Genomic DNA, 23116 nt, shown 5'->3' with positions numbered 1-23116 from the left:
CATAAGCTCAGTTTTTATGCTTGTCTACTTTACAAAAGAACAAAGTTGGCATCCGAAATGTGGCACCATGGCGATGTTGTCCCATATTTTTAAACTTTTATTCCATGATGAATCTGAAGGTTGGCTGAGTAAATGTACTGTTAAGATAAACAAATAAGATAAAAAACACTGTTAATACTCTAAGAGGCCATGATTTTATCAATTCCTGAAGAGGTTGTTTTTTTGATGGTTAAATAAATAAAAGGGTAATAGTTAATGATAACAATGTTTTTGTTATATTAATATACTGCCGCAGAAAAAAAGAATGACCATTCCAAATGTTTATTTCTATTTAGTATTTCTAGATGTATTGTGGCCATTAAATTCCAGTGTTTGTTGTATTTCAATAAAATCCAATCTCAGGACTGACTAGAGTCATCCAACAGCAATGTAAAAGACAGACAGAAAATATAATCAAATATATCAAAATATAAACAAATATTTAAATATTATTACATTTTATATAAAAAATATAAGTGCATGTTTTTGCTTAATAATTATAAAAAAATTCAACATTTTAACCATTAGCATTTTTATCTGTTTAGGAGTGTAGCTGTTTAAGAGGAAGATCATTGTAAATATATTGAAACGAGTGATATTTATTCCAGAGCTGTCTTGTTGGTCTTCTGTGAGAAATGGGGTTGTGTTAATGTACCTTTACCCCCTCTTTATTTCTTTCTTCCTCTAACCCCCGAGAGCCACTTTGTCTTGCCCCGATTCACGTTTTCTGAAAAGGTTGAACGTTGTCAGAAACTGGCCGGGTCCCTTCCCCAGCCCCTATTCGTCAGGCAGGCACTTAAGTGAAATATTATAAATAATCTACAGTATTGAAATCTTTTATCAGCTGTGTCACTTTCATTATTCAATAAGCGATTAGTAACAGTCTCCCAATTTAGCCATTAAGCACTTGTGCGTGGGGCCGGCGAGTGCTGTCACGCCGCGGGCCTGCTGAGGGATAAGGCTGTCAACCCCTCTGTTATTCATGAGCTCCACCGGCCAGGTACGGAGCTCATAGTGTTTTATATCACACACACACACACAAAGTCACGGTCAGGTACTGCTCACACATTCTGATTCAGGTCATTTATCAAAAATCACACTGAGATTCACACTCAGAATTAAAAATCTTTTTATTAGACACTGCTTTATTGTAATAAAATAAAAAAGATTGTGAATTCTGAGTGCAAATCTGCTTTATGTGTTCTGTATGGTTTTATTTTTGTTTAATATTAGGGGTGTGGCGAGATCCGACTGGTCTCGCGAGAAGACAATTTCCTTACGCAATTGGCAGCATGATGGAGTGCTGGGCTCGAAATTGAACCCGCGCGACCTCAAAATATATTTGGGAGCATTTGTGTGAATGCGCGCAGCACATGGCTGAACAGCAGCAGAGCTGACTTTACCAAAAGCACAGTATTGCAGCTGCAAGTTCACATTACGTTACTTTAAGTACATTCGCAGGCAAACCTCTTAAAAAATAGATCACCGGTCTCTTACATATGTGGAATTTAGGCATAAAACATGATGTGTTTATGTAGTTTGAACTTTTTCTATGAAGGCTATGAGGGTTCAGTCAGTGGAGGAAGGAGGATTGACAGTGTGATATGATCGCCACCTCTGCTAACATGAGCACTATCCAAAATCATATAGAGAAAACAACCACAGCTCTTTACTAAAAGCTATGACTGTGTATGACATCAAAGCATACATTTTGTGCAATAACTGCCTGTCATTTGAGTTTGTGACAAAACATTTGGCAGTGTTTACATATTTTTTATTACTGCATAATATCATTGATTAAAAAATAAGTTTAATGTGTTCATGAAGTACAAGTTGCATCTTGTGTTAAGGTGAATTAAAGACTATTTTCCCTTTAAAAAAAGTTAAAAAAGTTTAAGAATCTCGTTATCGTAAACCAAGTCTTGTGTCTCGTCACACCTATATTGGTCATAAAAATAAGAATCTTCTTTTAGTAATAAATGCGACAGTCATACATAACAGCGTTATATTGTCAACTGACGGTTACCACGTTGCAGGTGTAATGTCTCTAATTTCAGCTCACCTGCTTCTCTCGTCCTTGCAAGACAAAGCCTTCTCACACTCGTTCCTCTTTCATCCCCCCCCAAACACCCTCGCAAAGATCAATCAATCCCAGCATGCCATGCATTTTTACACTCCTCACATTCCCTCGCATGCCACTGAAAGCCCACCACTCAAATGGCAAACTTACTGCACGGATGATCACAGTTTATCAATTACCGCTGAGCTGTAGGGCCCTAAGTGGCCCTTGTTAAGTAATTACCAGGTTTGATAAGAGCAGGAGACTTTGAAACCTGATCAGGCACGCGGCGTGGGTCCCGCACAGCGCAGGGACAGCGGGAGGTTCATGAATGCCTTGATCATCATGCAAAGAGTCGGAGAACTCGGCGAAAGGAGATCCGTTTTGAAAATCAGAAAGAAAAGGACATTCCAGAAGATAGCAGGGCCTCGCAGGTGTCCTCGGCTGGAATCGGTCTGGTTACGTTTAATTAAAACATTCTGCTGGTGAACAGCTCCGCGCTATTATGTGAGGCAACAAAGCGAAGATGGTCTCACGGCTTCCTAATGGTATGGAAAAAAGGACAATTCACCTTTTTTGCGGCACTTTGTTAAAAGTAGCTCTCTGTGATCAACAAAAGCCGTTTTGAAGTGCACTAAAATGAGAGAAAGATGTTAAGTGGGACATTCAGGGAATTGGTTATTAAAAGGCGAAGAATGGTTTGTATGGGATATCAAGCATGGCACTTGACGGTCAGTAAATCTTTCTCAGGAACTCCGATTTACTTCAGAGTCTATTGTGTAGAGAATGGCACGATTTTGGACAACCATTACTTTTAATTCACACATTGTCTGGTTTTTGCATCTCTGATGTGTTTTACACACCGAAAGTACTACACAGGTTTGTTTTTCCAGGATTGCTGTTGTGTAACAAATGTCCCATTGGGCCTGAGGAAAAAAATAAGAATGGCTTCAGGTCAGTTGTAAACATCACTGGGAAATGTTTAGGCCTGTGTTAAAGCGCACATTGAACTGAGAACAACATGACTGCAATGAAGACTGCATATTGCAATCGTTTTGGGCCATTTTTCTTCTACTTTTTTGGGAATCCCGTTTTTGTGAATGTAATATGGACCCTTCCCTTGAAATAATAATTCCATGTAATATTCAGTTTTTTGTGGATTTTTGGGAATCCCTTTTAATCTCATTTGAAATAATACATTTTTTATTTCAAGTGTATTTATTGTAATATGGACCCTTTACTGTAAAAATGGTAAGTGTGTAATCATTATACATTTTTTATTTTAAGTGTAATTATTGTAATATGGACCCTGTAAAAAATCCTGGAATAACGAAAATATTAAATATATATATTATTAATATAATTAATTATATTATGGAAATCGAAAAAATACGTAAAATAGCATTTATTATAAAGTAAATGTACACCTTTACAGGTAACATGTTACACCTTTACTTTACATGCATGTTCGCAGTCTAAACATTTTATTTCAAACATGTGGAAGTTTAAATTCTGTAAAATTACAGTTTTTTTACAGTGCTGGAGTACTCAGATGGGGAATTAGATTTTCACCCAATAACTTTCTTAGCACTGACATCACCTCATTCTTACTGCTTTTTTTACTGTAACCTTTTTTATATTTCTTTCTTTTATTATTGTCTTTGGATGACCTACTTTCTCCACTGTCATTCGTTTTGTTTGGTTTTTTTTTTCTCTTGCCATCATTTGCCTTCACCGTGCCTGCCTGCGGACGCAGCCAAACGTAGGGCGTGGAAACTAAATCGTGTTGGTAGCCTGCGCAGCATTTACAACAGCAACGCCGAAGGTAACTAGCTCCAGAAAGCATAGAGAGGTGAAAGCGTGTGTACCTCCTACTAAAATAAGCCCCCGTCTCTCGGTGTCATTATTCCTCCCCCTGATCATCCCTGCAACACCCTCTGCACAGAATATCTCACAAATACGTTCTGTGATTGTCACTGTATGTGTGAATATCCCTCTTTACTCAATGAATGGAAAATCGTCTTATGATGTCTTATGGTGGGACGGATCCATCGTGGGAGGTCACGCGTAACTTTTAGGCCCTCCACCTCGCACGCCCCCCTTTCCCATGACTCCACCCCTCCTCGACATTATTTATATGTTCGCATTTTTCCCTGATGTTGGTAACTCCTGTAATATTTGCGAGGTTATTAATGCCGGATTCTGGAAAGGGGAGGGGATAGTATGAGAATTAATGACCTGTGTCACAAAGCAATACTGTGTGCTTTGACATTTCGCTCGGTTAATTTGTGTTTCCAACCATTCGACTTTTTCACCGTACCCCCAAGCGCTGCCGTCCTGGCCGACAACACCCCCACCCTCATTTTTGCGCATGCTGCATCCTTGCTCCAAGAGTTGATTGTGTGTTGTGTATCGTGTTTGCCAGTAAAGGTTGCCTGTGTCAGAGGTCACAAATTTCCATCGCCGCTACAATGTCTTCAAACATCACCCGCAAGAACAGAAAAGCACTGTGTGATTATGTTTGTAGGTGCATGTTCCCGTGAGGGGGATTTCAGGCTCGATTAGATGCTTGGATGTCCTGCTCGAAATTGCGCGAATGTAATGATCATCTTAGTAGTTGTCTGTGCAATATGGAGATGGGTGAAAGCTGCCTGTATTTTGAATACGGAGAGGAGGGCTGGCTGACTGATGCCCTGTCAACGCAGTCTTTGTATTACGCAATTGTTTTTATATTAATTGTGTGCTAAGGGGAGGAGGCGGAGCCGATCTTCATATTTGCCTTCGAATTTCGTCTTTCTGCATTGTTGCTTTTCATAATTGTCAAATACCGCCCTCTCCCCAAAAGCGCTGCAATTTAATTAGGGTGAGAACATTGCTGCTGACCCCAGAGGGCCCCGTGCCTTTGAAGGGTGGGTCCAATTTTGCCTGGGATGCTTCAGTGATCCCACCAGCCCCCAAACCTCGAAACGTTCCCAAAAACTTGAAATGAATAAATAATAGGCCAGACTCCCCACCCGTTTTGTGCCATTTTATATTGTAGTTTGACAACCTTTGACATAAATGGAGTCGACTGCTTGGTTACTGCAGGAGCAAATTAGATCTGCTTTTCGCTTTGATCCAGAGCAAGAAACTAAATCGAGGAAGTCTTTTTCTCTTTTTAACCGTTCTCTCTTCATGCCTCTCTCCAAAGGCTGGAGGCCAGAGCGTTTTAAGCACACCGGCTGTCAAGCATGTCCTCCAGTCAGGGAGGAATTCTGGGATTTGAACACAAGGCTCTTTTACAGCGGTCAGGGAGGCCTGTGCCCCTCCGGGACCTTTAACATGACTTGTATGATAGGAGTCCAATTAGGCCCGTGATTGACTCGAGGAGAGGAAATGGTGTGGCTGCACAGATTTGCCGCTGATTAAACTTGTGAAATGGCCTCACAGGGAGACGATTCCAAGGGCCATCGCAGAACACAAAGCACCCAGGCCAAAGGCATGTAGACAAGAGTTGGAAGGCTCATTCATGAGAAGTATAGCACTGTCAAGTTGTAAAACCACTGCTTTAGACTGCATTTAGACAAATAGCTGAATTGTTGTTCAAATAAGGCTACTGAGGCTACAGTCTATTGTTTGTATTCTTGACAGGAACTGCGCACTTATACAGGAAGAGATTATTTGACTTCGTGTGAACAGACCTCAAAATTGTATGTTGGCAAAATGTGGTAGTGCATCTACAAAATAATATTGGTTTTATGTTGAATCAAGTGACTAAACCACATTGCAGTTCTTAACATTTTTAAGACTTTCTTTATTCATTCACTCTTTTCTGACCACATTTTGGGTTACCAGAATAATACAACTTCTTTACCCTGACACCTGAAAGCTGAAGACCATAACTTTATTTTTTGAATGCTCCATACTTCCGTCAGCAGGCTGGCGCTAGTTTATCAGTCGTCCGTGCAGCACTCCCAGTCATGTTTCTCATTGGCTTGCATATGCTCTTATTTGTACCATGGGTCCTTCCTTTGTATGGCATTTTAGCCTTAGGGATGCTCCTGTGTGTGTGTGGAAAGAGGTAATACTTTCCTGATTACTTCTTCATTATGTAATTGCTCCATCCAGAGGAAATTCTAAACAGAATGTGTAAAGTGTGTGATCTTTACTCCCTAAGATCACGTTTCGGGACGGGGATCTCTTTGATTGTGACACACCACCTCGTCTCATCAATGCAGGTTCTCTCTTCGAGCCATCTGCGTGCCCTTTCCATCTCTGTCCCCTCTAATCACCCAGTCAATGGCCTTTTGTTCCTAACACTTTCCAAATGTTGACCCTCTATGCCGCTAAATAACCCTCTTCCATTTCTCTGCACTCAGACTCCCGAGATAAACTCCTGAATGGCGCTCTTACTCTCTCGCTCTATCTTTCTCCCTCTCACACACACAGACACACATTTTCCTAATTGTCTTGTGATTGGCCCATTAACCCAACCAGGGCCCTGTATAGTAGATCCATATGTCACTTTGCCTAGGGAGCGTTGTGGACAGGGTCAGCAGCACGGTTGGAAGGATTGGGACGCTGCTCGGGTCTGGTCCGTAATTAGTGGCATATCCTGACAAGGGTCGAGGGGCAAGCCTTCAGGTCAAGGATTGTATAGTGTGTCCCACAGCTAACAGGTGCTCTACAGGAGCAGGAATCCTTCCTTTTGGTGGCTCGGCACGGTTATCTAAGAACAGTGGAACCTTTCTTAGTATCTATGCAGTTCAATCTGTTTGGCTAGACTTGACCGTACATAACTGGCTCAACCAATGGGGCTAGTTCAGGGCAAGACCACTTATTCCTGTGACCAATATAAAATTGAGGAAGTGTTTGAAACTTATTTGGAAACAATCATTATTTTCACAGTCTGTTTGGAGAAACCAAAAATTGTATGCTTCACACTTAAAGCTTTTGAAAATATGTGAGATGAATACTATTGAGTATTGATGAGTAATTTGACAACATCTAGATTAAAGACACATCTTTTCAGCCAAGCATTCACTTAATGCAAAATATGCCAAATAAACCACCGGGAGACTGCTGACATTAGATGTTATTTACTAGGTGTTTATATAACAAGTTAAACTATTCATGTACTGTGTTTTACCTTTTTTGTGTTTTTCTTATTTTCCCCTGTAAAGCTGCTTTGGAACAATGCAAATTGTGAAAAGCGCTATATAAATCGAATTGAATTGAATTATATAAAATGTTTATGAACTTTGAGAAAAACCCACAGGGTTGCACTGCTTTTGTGGAAACTAGTAACTTGGTATAAGCACCTATTCTATTATGGCTCCTGTATGACATATTGCTTTATTGCTCCCTGAACTCTCTTTAAGTCGCTTTGCTTAAAAGCGTCTGCTAAATGTAATTTTGGATTAATAATAAGCTTTTTTCTCTTTGATCTAGAACAAGAGGACAACTTTGAATTCATCATCGTGTCTCTGACGGGACAGACGTGGAATTTTGAGGCGACGTCCTACGAGGAGCGTGACGCGTGGGTACAGGCCATTGAAAGTCAGATCCTGGCGAGCCTGCAGTCCTGTGAGAGCAGCAAACAGAAGGTAAAAAAACTGAATAGCTTATCAATTCGGTTGATTTCTTTAGCGTTTTCTACAAATGAGCATTTTTGCAAAGCAGCTTTACAGAATAAACAAGAAATAAATACAGATTTATATGATCAAATGCTTGATATACATTTTAAAATTCAATATAAAAGGTTGTGTTATTTTAAAATACATTGTGTTCTGCTATTGAGAAGTTGAAGCTGCAGTTGAAAAGAACAAAATACAATTTCAATGCCCCTCCTGCATGTTATTTGGTTTTTTATGCTAAACATACATGTGAACACATGCACACGAACACACATTAGAAATTGTAATTACTTTATTTCTAATATTACACTGCTCCTATTATGACATTCCTGCTGAATCGCTACAGTCTTAAATCTCAACCCGCTCTTTGTGTTTATGCCTCAGGCCAGGGCCAATTGCATTTCCTGGACCCTCTACCGAGTTCCTTTGTTCTATTTATTTATCCCCTTTTGTTCCTGCCTTTGAGTCTCATTTCATCATTCAAATGCAAGGGATGTTTTATTGTGTTTGATGAAAGCCCTTACCCGATGATGCTTTTATAATATCCTTTCTTTTGTAAAAGTCAGTTGTGTTTAAACTTTAACTCCGTAATGATTGTGCCCATAGTCTCGTCTGAGCAGCCAATCAGAAGCCATTGCGCTCCAGTCAGTCAGGAACATGAGAGGCAACACACGGTGTGTGGACTGTGAAGCCCAGAGTAAGTTGTCGACCAACTTCCAGAAGGCATTATTATTGTGTTAATTTCACACAAAAGTTGTGATAAATGTCATTTGTAACACTCATGGCTTGTTGCGGACCTGCTTAAGAGCACGAATGCTTATGATCAAATCCTTCTTCTTCACAGACCCTGATTGGGCCAGTCTGAACCTCGGGGCCCTGATTTGTATTGAATGTTCGGGGATTCACCGTAACCTGGGGACACACGTGTCCCGCGTCCGCTCCCTGGACCTGGACGAGTGGCCTATGGAGCTCATCAAGGTCATGTCGGCCATCGGCAACGAGCTGGCCAATAGCGTGTGGGAGGCCAACGCTCAAGGTCACCTAAAGCCAGCCCCTGATGCCAGCAGGTACGCGATTACAAAATTGTTTTATGCTTTAAACGTCAAGTATGTCATTTCAGTGCAACCAATGGCGACCGTCGTTGTTATTCCAGTCATAAAAATGGCTTAAATTTTAAGCCGGGATGTCTGTCTGACCTACTAGTGAAAAGCGGAGGGAGTGTTTAAAACTTAGGTTTGGGTGACAAGTGTTGCAAAATGACCTGATCATATTATGCCCCCCCAAAATGTTAACTTGAACATAAATGTGAGTGTAGTTCATGTGTTATGTTCTGACAGAAACACAATGTCTTTTTTATCACACAAGCTGCATTTTGCTGGCTTTGATGTATGTCATGCTTCTCACACAGTGTGTGGAATTGTGGGAAATCTTAAATCAGATTCTTCCTTTTCTCGCCGCTCCATCTTAAGCGGCGTAATTATCGGCAGAGAGCCTTTAGTCCCACCAGCCATCATAACAAATTAGTGCTGACTGCTGGCCGCCAAAATATCGACTTCCCATTCCACGCCGGCCTCATTAGTCACCTGAAGCACCTTTTAATTACTCCCCTCCTCTCTGAAAATCTTTCGATATGGATCCGCCATTTTCCGCCGCCCGTCGTCGATGTGCTAATGCGATTATAGTTCTTCATGTAGCTGTTTATTTATGTATGTGAAGGCATGTGGCCCCCTGAGTGGGAAGAGCAGATTACAGAGAGGGTCAATATTATCTCAATTAACCTCAGTCACTGGACACGGTCCTGCAGTCATTTCTCTGCTCACCCTCAATACTCCTGCTTAAGCAGACAGGCAGAGTTTGCTTATGTATTTCCCTCATGTGTTGACTTGGAAGGCCGTTTGTTTAATGGCATTGCTATTTGATGTGTAATGAATTTGTTGGCTAAGCAGACAAGATGCATGTGAAGTAGAAACATGCATTTTACTCTATATTCTTTGAAATGGTTGTAAAATGACATGGGTTCGACCTTACGATAATCAAAATGATTTACTTATGATTCAGAGTAACGGAAGCTTTAAGAAAGATGTATACGTGAGCGGGGTAAGCTGTGTCACTTTTAGTAGTTTACTTGTTTTCTGCATACAGCGAATCGTAAGAGGAAAACTTCCTGCTTGTTTTTGCAGGATATACTGAAATAAGTAGAAAAGCTCTACATCCACATAATATATATTTACACATAATTCCTTTATCGAACGCATCATTTTTGTTTAATCATCTGTAAATACAGTATAATCATGTATATGTTATTACAAAGGAATATTCGTATTTAATTTATGTGTAATATAAAACTGCATCCGTCAATATGACTCACACTATCCGGTTGACCGGACATTTGTAGCTTTGACTGGATCTGTAAATAACTGACTTTAGAATTTCCCAAATCCAATCATAAGGAAGTATTCCAGTGCGCTGTGTAATAATATTTTAAAGTGATCCTATGACCTATATGAAAAATGTTATGAACTGGACCCCATTGACTTGCATTGGTTTTGTGTCCATACAAAAGAAGTGAATGGGGTCCTTGGTGTTCGGTTACCAACTTTCTTCAAAATATCTTCTTTTGTGTTCTGCGTAAGAAAGAAACTCATATAGGTTTGAAATGACAAGAGGATGAGTAAATTATATTTTATCTTGAATGATTTATGGCTAATCATAGCCAAATAATTTATATGTTTTTTACACTGCCTATTTACCAACATATATGATATATTCATGTTTGTTTGTTTATTTATTTATTTTGGGTTTATTGTATTTTGTGTTGACATTTATGTCAGTCTCACAAACACACTTCAGTTCCTTTTTGAAACCCTAGGAATTTTCCAAACTCCATATGGGAAATTCAAGTCTAATAAAAGACAAACAGTTCATTGATAAATGTAAAATAGTTGAGAATAGTGTTGAATTGTATTTTTTATGCAGCATGTAAGAATTTGATTGCGTCAGCGGTGCTGCGTGTAATTTGCTCTGTCCACATCATTTACTGAGCCGTTGAATTGATTTAGCTTGTAACCGAATGGTTCCAGTCTAAGTGGATAGAAGCACGATTGAATGCAGTGACTGTGTGAATCCAAAAAGATGTGATCAAATTTGCAAGTGATCAAATTTGCGTTTGTCGTGCACGTTCTTCCTGATAAGCATGTCTCTGTGTTGCGCTAAACGCTGAAATGCAGCGCGCTTGCGCCCCGTAAACAGCACGGGCATCGGTGTGTGTGCGCAGCATCCAGGATTGGTGGCTGATAAATGAAAACCCACCCTCGTGGTCTCTCAAGTGAGTAATAGAGCTCGAAATTTCATTTTGCAAGCGACTGATTTAATGATCCAAAGGGTAATTAATGGGCTGATTATCTTAATGTTAAATATGGCCAGCAGCAATTAGACTGACCTCCCGCCTGTCAAGGTCTGGGCTACTCTCGCCTTTCAATTAGGACCCTCTTTGAGGGGTGTTGGGTAGAGGTATCAGGGAGAGAGCGGTTCTCTTACACACCTCTGTGTCTGTGCACGGATCACCATTTTATTCTGAACATTGGAATTATGTTTGGGACTGATCGCACCCAGATGGCCCACCTGGATCTGAGGAGAGGAATTTATGCCAAGTTGTGACCCATCTGTGTCTGTGTGGTTCAGTTTTGCAGCAAGGTTTATTTTAGTTAAGTAAAATTAAAGTTTTGAACGTTTTTTTTTTATTGAAATCAAATAAAATATTGGCCTAAAAATTATGGGGGAAAAAATAACTAACAGATCATTTAAATGTTGCCTCAGAAATAAACTGAAGTTTAAAGCACTAAAATTATAATAATAAAACTTAATTAATTAATCTAATATAACAACATAAAAAATAAACAACTGACTAATAACACGACAAAAGCATATAGCAAAGTTGCTAAATATTTTACTAAAATTAACACAAAAAAATAAAGCTAATTTAAAATAATAAAAACGAAATAAAACTGAAATCAAAACTATAATAACGCTGATTTGCAGTTCATCTTTTATCCTATAAAATAATTTTTATATATGTAATTACATTGGGATGACCCCCAACAGTTGACGATTTGATGGTTTAAAAGGAGGAGCCTGATTCGACCTTCCAAACTCAGTCGAATCTTCACAGAGGTGTTATGCAATGGGGGTCATGCCATTTTGGTTATATGGGAAGTGGCGCAGCATATGGGCACACACTGCGCTGCCAAAAATATTGTTTATGATGTAAAGAAATGGGACTCTCCACATCTTCTGTGCTGTGAGACCGGTAAAGAGAAACCGTGCACACGCAGATGAATGTGTACACTATTACCAAACATTTGTCACTTACACATATAAATCTGAATTAACACTTTGTCTGTAAATGCATGTAGTTTGTTACTTAGACTGAACTTTGCGCTGCATGATACAAAAAATAAAGTCATATAATTAAAATCACTGTATATACTTGTCATTCTCTGCACTGAAAGCAAGCGTGAGCCGCTTTATTGCATTCCTCCTTTACATGTGGTAAATAAAGCAACTTTATTGGTGCTGTATTCCCATTTGTAAAAAATAAATCATTATTATCGAAAAGTATTAAAAATAGTTTTGAGGCAATATCTGGTCTAGTAAGTGGCACAGCATTGTTACGTGATGTTTAAAGAAAATGTCCATTCATTTTACTATTTAATATTGTCCCCTGAATTTCACACATTTTACCTTAACACATTTATTTCGCACATTTTTACTTGAATCTGGCTTATTTCCGTGTTTTAAACTAATTCTGTTAATTAATGTTTTTGGTACATCAATGTTGAGCTGCCCTTTCTGTGTACCTTTGTTAACAACCTGGCGTCATCCCCGTATGCACGCGCACACACACAAACACACACATGATTCGTCTTATCAGTCGACTATAGGCAAGACGTGACAATACTGTTTCGACTACTTATTTACATTAATGTGATACTATATGCGTGCCATTCTAAGTCAAGGCCATTTTAAACAATATACATATCATCCGTGTCCCATATCTCTTTGAAAAATGGTGAAAACTGATGTTTTAATAGGAAGTTTCTTCCTGTTGCCCCACAGGCCACTCTACACGCTATGTATAACAGAGCCCGAGAGAATTTCTAAACATACCCATTAACCTTTTACTGCCCGTGATAAATTAACACCTCCACTGTCTTTAAAAGTCCGGGCTGTACGAGGATGCCAAAGACACTGCTTTGGGCTTATTTTCAGGACTGTTTAAAAACATTCAGGCGCGCTCTCTCCGAGGCGATAGTTTTTGGCATGAGTGCTCTGTGGTGGCAGCCGGGCCATGTCGTAGTCTCATTTTTTTAATTACTGCGCGGCTGCCATGGACACCAGAGCCTCCACTCTCCTGCCACACACACACACACACACACACACACAGAGTGCCGGTCTGTATGAGCGGGCCAGGCAGGGTAGGAGTGACAGCTCTGCTAATTGCGCCTCGTGGTGACTTATTAGGAGGGTGGTGCTCGCTGGCATCCCATACTGCCAACCCTCAGCGACACGCTGACGTTTCACAGCCTGTCACCAAGCGAGAATGTCTCGATGTGAGAAATACATGCCTCGTGTGTGTTCCACACACCCCTTTGTTTCAAGTGCATATTAATGATACATCCCCATATTCTCTTTGATGAGCTTGCTATGGTTCATAGCAGAGAGTTAATTTTTGCAAGATACATACATTTGATCATGAAGTCTTGAACTCTGTTAAACGTGCAGATACACAGTAAGACATACACAAGTCTTCATCACCTCAGTCAGACAGCTGAGACATCGAGCTCCACACACAGCCTGATCCTCGCAGCCACATGTCTCATCGTGAGCAATGCGTGGCCCATAATAATTCAGCAGTAAGTGGCTGAGAAAGAGCCGCTTTATGGCCAGATATCGGTCTCTGAAAGGGCAGAGCTAACAGATTTCAAATTAGACCCAGCTCTTAATCTGGGCCGGGGTGCAGGTGCGCGTCCCCAAAGCAGAGATCAGATTGGGCCCCGGGGACGGATGGGGGAGGGAGAGGCGTTGGGGAGACCTGCTGGGCTCCATTCTTTCTCAGATCCGGGCGCAGACGGACAGGGACGTGCTATTAACGTCTCAGGAGTCGCTTACTCACCCAACTTTCTTTTTGCGTAGAAGGAAATAAAGGAATGATTTTACCCCACCGCATGAAATCGTACTTCACATTTTTGGGCATTTACTTATTCCTCGTTTCCACGTCCGCACTGACAGACAATCACGTCGGCCAATTTCATCAGCGTTAACTAGCTGATCTGCATTTGTCAGCCTCTGACCTCGATCCTGCGAGAAGACCAGCGATGCGATCCGGCTCACAGCCTGCATGTTAAACAGCTCCTCCATTCTTCCCCATGTCTCTCTTTTCACTGACAGAAAGCTCAGCTCAAATGTTTCAAATAATTGGCTGCCCCGTTCTAATTCATCTGTAAAAGGACTTCTTGATGAGATTAGGCTAATAGATATTATTTTTTACATGACTGCCTGCCATTGCCCATAATCATGTCCCAACTAGGCTAACAAGCCGTCCAATTTACTATTGACATTAAACTGGCTGACAAGAGCCAATCAGAGCACAGCATATTATGAGAAAGTCGCATTATATGAAGCAAGGGGGCATTTAATGCCTGAATCATCCCATCGTCTACCTTTTCCTCCAATTTAATACAGAGTTAAAATTAATAAGTGTCTTTATTTGTAGTCTCTCGCCCTCTCTCTCCCTCTATACAGTATCCATTAATACATCTGCTTACTTCAAGACTTCTCTAGTTTTCATGTGTAGATTTACTCAGGACAGTAAAGATATCTTCTTTTAAATACCTCTTCATTGCCGTTTACATCTGGGCAATTCCATGCAAATGTCAACTTTAAGATGAAAACGTCTAATTTGTATCTGAGATTTTTAGTTTCGATGTCAATATTTGGTGGTTTAAATACCCATGTGAAGTCTCTCTTAAAGTTTTTAAAGCATTTTGTGTCTAATTGCCGCATCCATAATGAAATTGTCACATCCATAACGGTCCGTATTTCTCATTAATGGGCACATGACCAATTAAAACACAGCAACTATTTTATGTTCTATAAAGAGCCATCGCTTCTCCATTTGTGGTGTATTATTGCTTCTGATTTGCACATTTTTGTTCACAGCAATCCTACAAATGATGTTGTCTCTACATCCATTCATTTTTCCCTCTTTTAAAATAGAAACTCGTACATAGACTGATGTTTTTCTGATGTCTGGACTTCGGTAAAATAGAAACGGATGCTTCAATATATTGGTAATAAATATATTATCTCAGAATGTCATGTCCATAACGTTGCAGATTTGTTAATCGGATCGACTGACTTGTAAATTCAAAACTCATAGATTGAAAGTAAGCCCTTCCGATTCGAGGCCTCGCTAAACCTCGGTTCGAATCCGGCTTGGGTCCTGTCTCTCCCTATCCTTTCCTGTCATCTCTCAGCTGACATTAAGCCACTAAGACTAACTGAAATAAAGGCTGACTGGTAATGAGCGAAGCATGGAGAGTCTGGATACTCCGGGATCAGGCCCCGTGTGGTTTTACTGATGCTTGGCACATTTCTTCTCTCTCACACATACTTTTTTTTCTCTCGTGCCCTTTGGCCCCCATTTGCATGCCGCCACTGAAGCGTTTTGATCCAGTTAATGGAACCTCATATGAGTGTGGCCCATTGCCTCCAGTGGGACTGATTCGAGTGTAGCGCAGGCCAGAGCTCAGTCAGAATCAGAATCGCTAAGTGCCCGTAATATTCAAAGAAGCGCTGAGCTTAATTATCTGTGTCTATCCAAGGGCAGCTAACGACTAGGCTGGAGAGGATAATTGATTTCAGACCCTTGTTTTTTCCTTGTTAGGGGGCTGGAGCAGAGCAGCTCTTCAAGGAGAATCGCCCCTTTGCGGCCTTATTCACCTTATAAAAGTCTGTCGGTGTAGTGTCTCTTTTTCTTGTTCATTCAGAAAATGGAGATTCGTTGAGACATGGTAAGTCAGAGTTCATAGTTGTAGGCTATTGTCAGACATATTGAAAGCCTTTGAATTGGTAATTGTAATGTCACACCAGAAAATCCTTTCCCTTTGGAACCACAAAAGTTGCTGTATGTAATGCCTGTTGAAAAGGGTGGGTGGGATTTACTTTAAAGACCCCCCCTGTAGCGAAAATCATGTTTTAATGTTGTTTAAATGTTTAGGTGTTGTTTTCTATGTGCTTTTAGACAAACCATCTGTATACTGATAAGTTTCACCAGTATAGTATTTTATTCATAAAATGGCAGTTTACCAAAAAACAAGGTTTGAAAATGCCCTAGTAAATGACATCATAATCATGTAACCAATCACATCAACTCATTTGACCCCGTGGATCAGCAATTTGAGCCATAAATAGCCAAACTGTTGTGTCAGCTCTCGGTTTCATTTTCAGTTTTACTTTCAGTTGAACGGAACTGCCTCGTGTGATTGGGTGGAGGCAGGGCTAATTTACATATTCATGTCTCTGTGTAGGTGTAGAGTTACATTCAAGCTATTTTAAGACAGGAAAAATTATATTCACAAAATAAAACATTTAAATATGTAACTTTTGTGGTCAAATATTAGTTTTAAGGGATAAAATGATCACCACAGGGGGACTTTAACACCAGGTGTAAACGGGATTTGAGGAGTGTGCATGCCCGGCAGTAAGGGTTAAAGCATGAACGAGCATGCGTCTGTATGCGTCTGCGCATGCGCAGTTAAATGTGCGCTGCTGTCTGTTTGACAGATTTAGCCTGTCAGAGTTCATTACCTGTGAGTCAGTAGGGCACTAATGAGCTGAATTAGTGGTATAATTAGCCTGAAAGAAAAGACCACCAACGTCCATCTCGAGACTCATCTCTAAATTTCACAGTAGTTGAAACTCATATGTGGTCAGTGCTCTCTGGATGTCCCATTGACCTGAACCATGCTCTCAACACGCTCAGAAGTTCAGAGGTGTGTGTGTTTGGGATGGGGGGGGTTCTGGAGACAGTGGCAGCTGGAGGGCGGCCGTCCTGTCACGGGCGGCTGCTTTAACGGGCGCCTGTCAGTGTTGGGTAAACAGCCCCTGGCTTTGAGCTGGACAGGAAGCGCTGGCAAGTGGGTAAACACAACCTCACAAAGTGATCGTCCAGGGAGAACACAAAGCAAGCACGCACACACACACAGACACAATCGCAAACAGGATACCATCCTGACAAGAGATTGATGTAGACGCCCAATAATTCCCCCGTGACCTGTTGCATTCCGCCTGACCGTTGATGAGGCTACTGTCCGTCCACACCATTTTCTCAGTTATACGTCCCGTAACACTCCCTTTAATACTCCCTTATAAACCTGTCACACAAACAGATTTTTTTTTCACATAAACACGTGTGAAATATCTTTGTAGGGTTTGTGCAGTAACTAATGGTGCTCATCCGTTTCCCTTAGACGCAACACCCTGACTGCTGGACTCTGTATTTTTTGCTTTTGTTACAAATGAACACCCATTTACACCTTCTGTGTGTGTGAACTTCTAGAAAGACAGGAATCCTAAACGGCAAGCGGCGTCATCTTTCTCGAGTTTTTTGTCAGTTGTAGTAAATGGAGCGTTTAAAAGCTTTAGCACAGTTTTGTTACAGAAGCTTTTTTCCGTTAGCCCGGACGGTTTCGGCCCTTAGCAACGCTGCTAACTGGGGAAGGCATGCGTTTCAAAGGGCAGTGAAGCTCCACATTTCCTCTAGCAGAGGGGCCGCGGGGAGACCCTGCCGAGCCTCTTCCTCTCTCTTTTCCCCCTTCTGTTGCTCTCCTCCACAGCTCCTAGGATGCTTTGTGTGGGGGCTGTGGTCCGTGGCCCCCGCGCCGACCCTCTCACTCACCCTGGGCTGACCAGCGGCACCCGGAACATCCCCCCTCCCAAAAGCACACACAGTTAATACAATTCTTCGACTTTCCCACAGATGCTACAGCTCATGTCTTATCTGCCTCTCCTTCCTGCTCTTTCATCCCTCCTATGTGTATAAACGAACATACCTTTCAGACAGTGGCAAACCCATTCCTGTGGGTTCAAAGTGGATCAGACATTATATTAGATGTCAAATGTCTACAAGATCACAATGACATCTACAGGTGATTGTTACATGCCATGTGTAGGTTTTTGTGTGTGTGGTTTGTGACTGCTAGCCGGGCCGTGATGCTCAGCTGTGGCCTCAGACAGAAAATCTTTGATCGTTCGGTGGGGGTTCAGGTCCGTCAGCATGGCTTTGCTACTTTGATTAAGAAGGATGTCACTAAACTATCGATTCCCCAGGCTATTGATTACCTATTTTTATCCATCTGCCTCTCTGATAAAATGTTATCTCCTCTGCACTCCGGCCCCTGACATCCATACATGGCTAATTTGTAATCAGGGTGTCTGAGGTTAAGCCTTTGAGTCACTCTGCACTGCAGTTCATCAGGGCTGTGACTTCCTGTCTTACAACAGCTGAAACTCGCACACTACTGAAACACGAGCTGCGTGTAAACAAGGGGACGCGAGGGATCCACAGACCCCCAAAGGACAAGACCAGATTAATTCAATTTAATTAGAGAGATAGGGGAATTGTAATCCCTTTAGGCGAGTGTAATATTCTTTTTATTTCATTATTTTAAATAATTGTGTGTTTATAGACCACATTTCCACAAACATTTTGTATATTATTAAATAAATAGCAAAATGAGATTCACATCATTGCAAATGAACAAAATAAATAATACTAATAATAAGTTAATTATAATATTTTATATAAGAAAATCATAATTAAATAATAGATTTGATTGTTGAAAATAAAATAAAAAATATTCATAATATTGAATGAAAAAAAATATTCTTAGTAAATATATTTATAATATATATTTATTATATATATTTTATATATTTGGTGATTTTCTTAATAATGAACAAAATAAATAAATAATGATTATTATTATTATTACTGTTATTATTAGTATTATTTAAATATATTAATAATAAATACAAAATAATGCATAATTAAAACCATAAATAATTAGATTATTTATTTGATATTGGTAATATTTGTAATTATATTTCGTATAGTATTTAATATTAGTGCAAAAATAGTGGATATTGTGGATCAATTCTTGGAATGTTGGAGTGCCAGATACTTGCATTAACTATTATTATTATAGAGTCATAGTTGAGAATAACATCATTGGCTGGCTTCACAGACAAGGCTTAGCTTAAACCAGGACTAGGTCTAAATCCATTTTATAAACATTATCGTTACTGGTATACTTTTAGATATACTTTTAGTTTTTTCAGTTATGGCAGCTCAAACATTCATTTCAGTCCGGGACTAGACTAAAACTTTTTCTGTGAAACCAGGCAATATGTATGTATCATCTACTCTTATTAAAGTCTTAGTTAAAAACTGCAAAAGAAAGCCATTTCTGGTGTGTTAAAGTCAGATTTAATCCCGAGCGTCTTTCATCGTTGCCTGTCCACTTTGTTCCGAGACATCGAGTCTCAGTCCAGGTGCTGCTGTGAGGAGGAAGTGTGACTGTAGGGTCTCAGTTCTCTGGTTTCAAGGGTTTAGACCCCCTGAGGGGCAGCTGTGTTTCAGGGAACAGCTCAATATCCTCTAGCCCAACTCCCTTCCCATCCCCAAGGGTTTCGGCACTCCCTCTGCCCCTCAGATAGGAGTTGAAGCTGAACTAATCCAGAGGTGTCTGAGAGGGGCTGTTTACTCTACAGGGATTAACAGAGATTAGTGCTATCATAGTACAGTTTGAGGAGGGGTGATATAAAACCACCCAACGTTTGGTTATGACCCTGTCCGGGCCTCCACATGCTCGCTTAACATGTCAAACACAAACACCTGCATTCTTATAGCTACACTTAACTTCATTCAGCTGCTTGGATTTGATATGCTATGTAATATTTATATATTCTTGACCACATTTAGAAGTCTTTATTTATCTTTATCTGAATTGCCTTTTATCATTATCATTTTGGTGTATAATATAGCAAAGGCATTTCTCTGAGATTCACACAACTGTTTAAATGTCTTCTTTATGTGTATTACACAGCACAGCTCAGTGTAGTTTGTATACACACCGCAGTGTTTTATGGAGATGTTTGCCGCCGTGCTCAAAATCACAAAGCGCCTTCACTGTACACGAATCCCATCGACTTTTAAATGTCATCTGAGATGAGACGCAGACGGAAACATGGCACCAGTGTGAACCATTCAATCTTGAGTCTTAATCCAGATTCTGCGTGTGTGTGTTCTTTCAGAGAGGAGCGCGAGCGCTGGATCAGGGCCAAGTATGAGCAGAAGCTGTTTTTGGCGTCGCTGACGTGCACAGAACTGACTTTGGGACAGCAGTTACTGCGGGCCACGGCGGAGGAAGACCTGCGCTTCGTGGTCATTCTGCTGGCCCATGGCTCCAGAGATGAGGTCAACGAAACCTGTGGGGAAGGTGACGGCCGGACAGCCCTGCACCTGTCCTGCCGCAAGGGGAACGTGGTGATCACGCAGCTACTCATATGGGTAAGAACACACACTGGTTTATAAAGACTAACATTCTTATTCTTACAATGAGGTACTGGCAAAGGTATGCGTGTAAGGGTGATGTCATAAGGGCTGTCAAGCGATTAATCGCGTCCAGAATAAAAGTTTGTTCACATAATATATGTAATATATTATTAGACATTTGTTTATATTTGTATTTATAAACACATAAACATACATGCACGTATTTAAGGAAAATATCAAATGTAAAAACATTACAAACAAAATAATTTAAATTATTGGCAGATGTAAACACAAATATGTAAATATTTCCTAAATGTGCGTATGCGTTTATAAATACAAAATGAATGTGCTCAGTACACAAACGTTATATTAACACAAAGTTTTAGTTTAGTTTTAATTCACAGTGTTTTTCATAATCAATTTTCTTTAAAAATTGCTAAATTGGATGTGATTGAAAGTTCTCCAATACGTGGAGACAGAGAGAGTGCACTGTTTAAATAACCACAAAAACAGCTGCTGCGGCATAAAATGTCCAGCTCTCAATTTATTACATCACCTTGAGTAGGCGGAGCAAAGTCCTTGACATGCACACATGGATGGTCGTGCTTTTATAAGCTTGGGCTTCTTCCAGAAGCCGTATAGAAATGAAAAGGATTCAGGACTGTACAATCACTCGATCATGTGAAATATTTGAGAAAATACTTACATGCATAGTCAACACTATATACAACCAATAACTAAACTCAAAAATGGTACGTGTAGAACACATCATCTTTCAGCTTGTCTTTAAATTTTATTTCTTTTTAACCCTCATCTCTATCTGTACAGTACGGGGTGGACATCATGGCACGGGACGCCCACGGCAACACCGCACTGGCTTACGCACGGCAGGCGAACAGCCAGGAGTGCATGGACGTCCTCCTCCAGTACGGCTGTCCCGACGAGCGTTACCCGCTCATGGCCACGCCCAACCTGTCCCGCAGGAACAATAACCGCAATAACAGCTGCACCAGCGTGAACAGCGCAGTTATATGAGACATCAAACACATGGAAATGAACCCATACACATGAACACGCATTTCAGTCAACACTCATTGAAATATGTACAGCTCCATCACTTCATCAGAATCACGAGCAGACTCAAGGGAATGACTGTGGCGAAGACGCATGAGAAGAGCCACTTAAAAGCCTACCTGACCCTTATAAAATGGACAGCACCTTGACTTTGCAAAGCCATCCATTTGAAAACATTGCAGCATGGGAAATCACATGGGATTTTGGGAGGAAATCGCCGCATTAAGGAACAAAAATGCATTCGTGAAGATAACTCGAGTCTGATCATGCCAGTTTATATTATGTACATGATGGAAGATTGGAGTCAGTTAAACGACAGGCAGGTGACGCGTCCGTTCACTCACTGATAAGCAACCTGCCCTCTGCCTTTTGTGCGCAGTCCTTATAAAACACTGGGACTAAAAAATACCCAGAAGTTTGCTGTGTGTATGTGTTCACATTGACCCCCACCTCAAAAAGACACCGGCCTTTCTGTCCGACGATGACGCTTTTGTTTTCTAACATTCTCTCGCTTTTCTCTCTTATTCTACACACTTCTTTCAGTGCATCGATTCAGTCCGTCAGGTCATTTTGTTTTATATTTTGCTTTTAAATGTGAAGGAAGGTTTTGATGAATACTCAAATTCTCAAACATTCTGACAGAAATTCTGTAGTATTCTTAATCCGTTTCGGTTTCCACAGCACACACATTGTTGCAGAGTCGAGTTTGGTTATTGCTCACTGCTGGACCAACAGAAGATTCTCTTCAAGTTTTTAAATGAAAGGGAATTCAGATTTTATTTAGCAGAGGTGAAGCCGAATAAGTTGATGTCCATCCGTTATGTTTGTGTATGCTGCATGTCAGGTCATCAGGTGTGATGTTATTACTTTATTATTTCAGGTTACAGTGAAGTATGTAGGCACAGATGTGTTTGTGTGTTACACGTTCAGAATAATCTTACTGACTGACATTGTTAAATAATCCAGGACTGAATTTTTTTCTTATTAGTATGACAATTTGAACACAGATCTCACAAGCGCAGAATATCAGTAACAGGTCGCTTATTCAAAGCGTGGCATGCCTCTCTCAGGTCATCTCCACCTGTTGCTGTACACACACACACACACACACACTTTACACTGCACTGAACTCTGTTTCTGAGTCTTGAAGCTCAAGTGTCTCAATGAAGAGAAGGGCTCGCTGGCTTTACCATCCCTGTGTGTACATACTCTACTTTCTTCGTTTCTTAACTATGTTTTTTTCTCAATTGTGAGTATATTAGTAGTATTGAAGGAATCGCCCCCAAATCAGTTTCATAAATTTTCCCCGACCTCGTTGTTTCACTGGCAGGTTAAGGTCTCTCATAAAATGAAAAGTGTGCATGGTTGCGTTGACTTTTCTGTCCTTAATGTCTCTTTTACTAAATATTTTCTTGATCCTTATTTTCATCCTTGCCTTTTATTTTCATTGTGTGTCAATGCTATGTAGGAGTATTAAAGCAATACGAAACCAAATGTCCGCCAGGTAGACACACAAGTAATAATTTCTCGCTGCGTGCATCACCCTGGCGCTCTGAGCTGCTGTTCTTATTGAAAAGCCGATGCAAGACTGTGTCTCAGGGCATACAGTATATTGATATCAACCTACTCCAAAACGATTTCATAGACTTTGGTTGTTTACTCTTTGCTCATTTTACTTTGCTTGGTTGTAGAAATGTGAAGGTACTTAGGGTT

At 40.5% G+C, this 23116-nt stretch overlaps 1 protein-coding gene across 2 annotated transcripts in view; it reads left to right on the top strand.

Moving 5' to 3' along the window:
- agap1 (ArfGAP with GTPase domain, ankyrin repeat and PH domain 1) overlaps positions 1-22758 on the top strand; it is a 132270-nt gene extending 109512 nt beyond the window's left edge. For both annotated transcript variants that reach the window (XM_079460481.1, XM_079460480.1), the window contains exons 14-18: positions 7529-7683; positions 8320-8410; positions 8558-8780; positions 20089-20344; positions 21158-22758. In XM_079460481.1, coding sequence (XP_079316607.1) covers positions 7529-7683; positions 8320-8410; positions 8558-8780; positions 20089-20344; positions 21158-21364 — 932 coding nt within the window. In that variant the 3' untranslated portion in view covers positions 21365-22758. The remainder of the gene's footprint in view (positions 1-7528; positions 7684-8319; positions 8411-8557; positions 8781-20088; positions 20345-21157) is intronic.
- Positions 22759-23116: the final 358 nt, after the last annotated feature.

This window comes from Barbatula barbatula, assembly GCF_947034865.1.
Source record: "Barbatula barbatula genome assembly, chromosome: 7".
Classification (NCBI taxonomy): domain Eukaryota; kingdom Metazoa; phylum Chordata; class Actinopteri; order Cypriniformes; family Nemacheilidae; genus Barbatula; species Barbatula barbatula.
The sequence above is the reverse complement of the archived record's forward strand: the minus strand, read 5'-3'. Positions and strand labels throughout refer to the sequence as shown.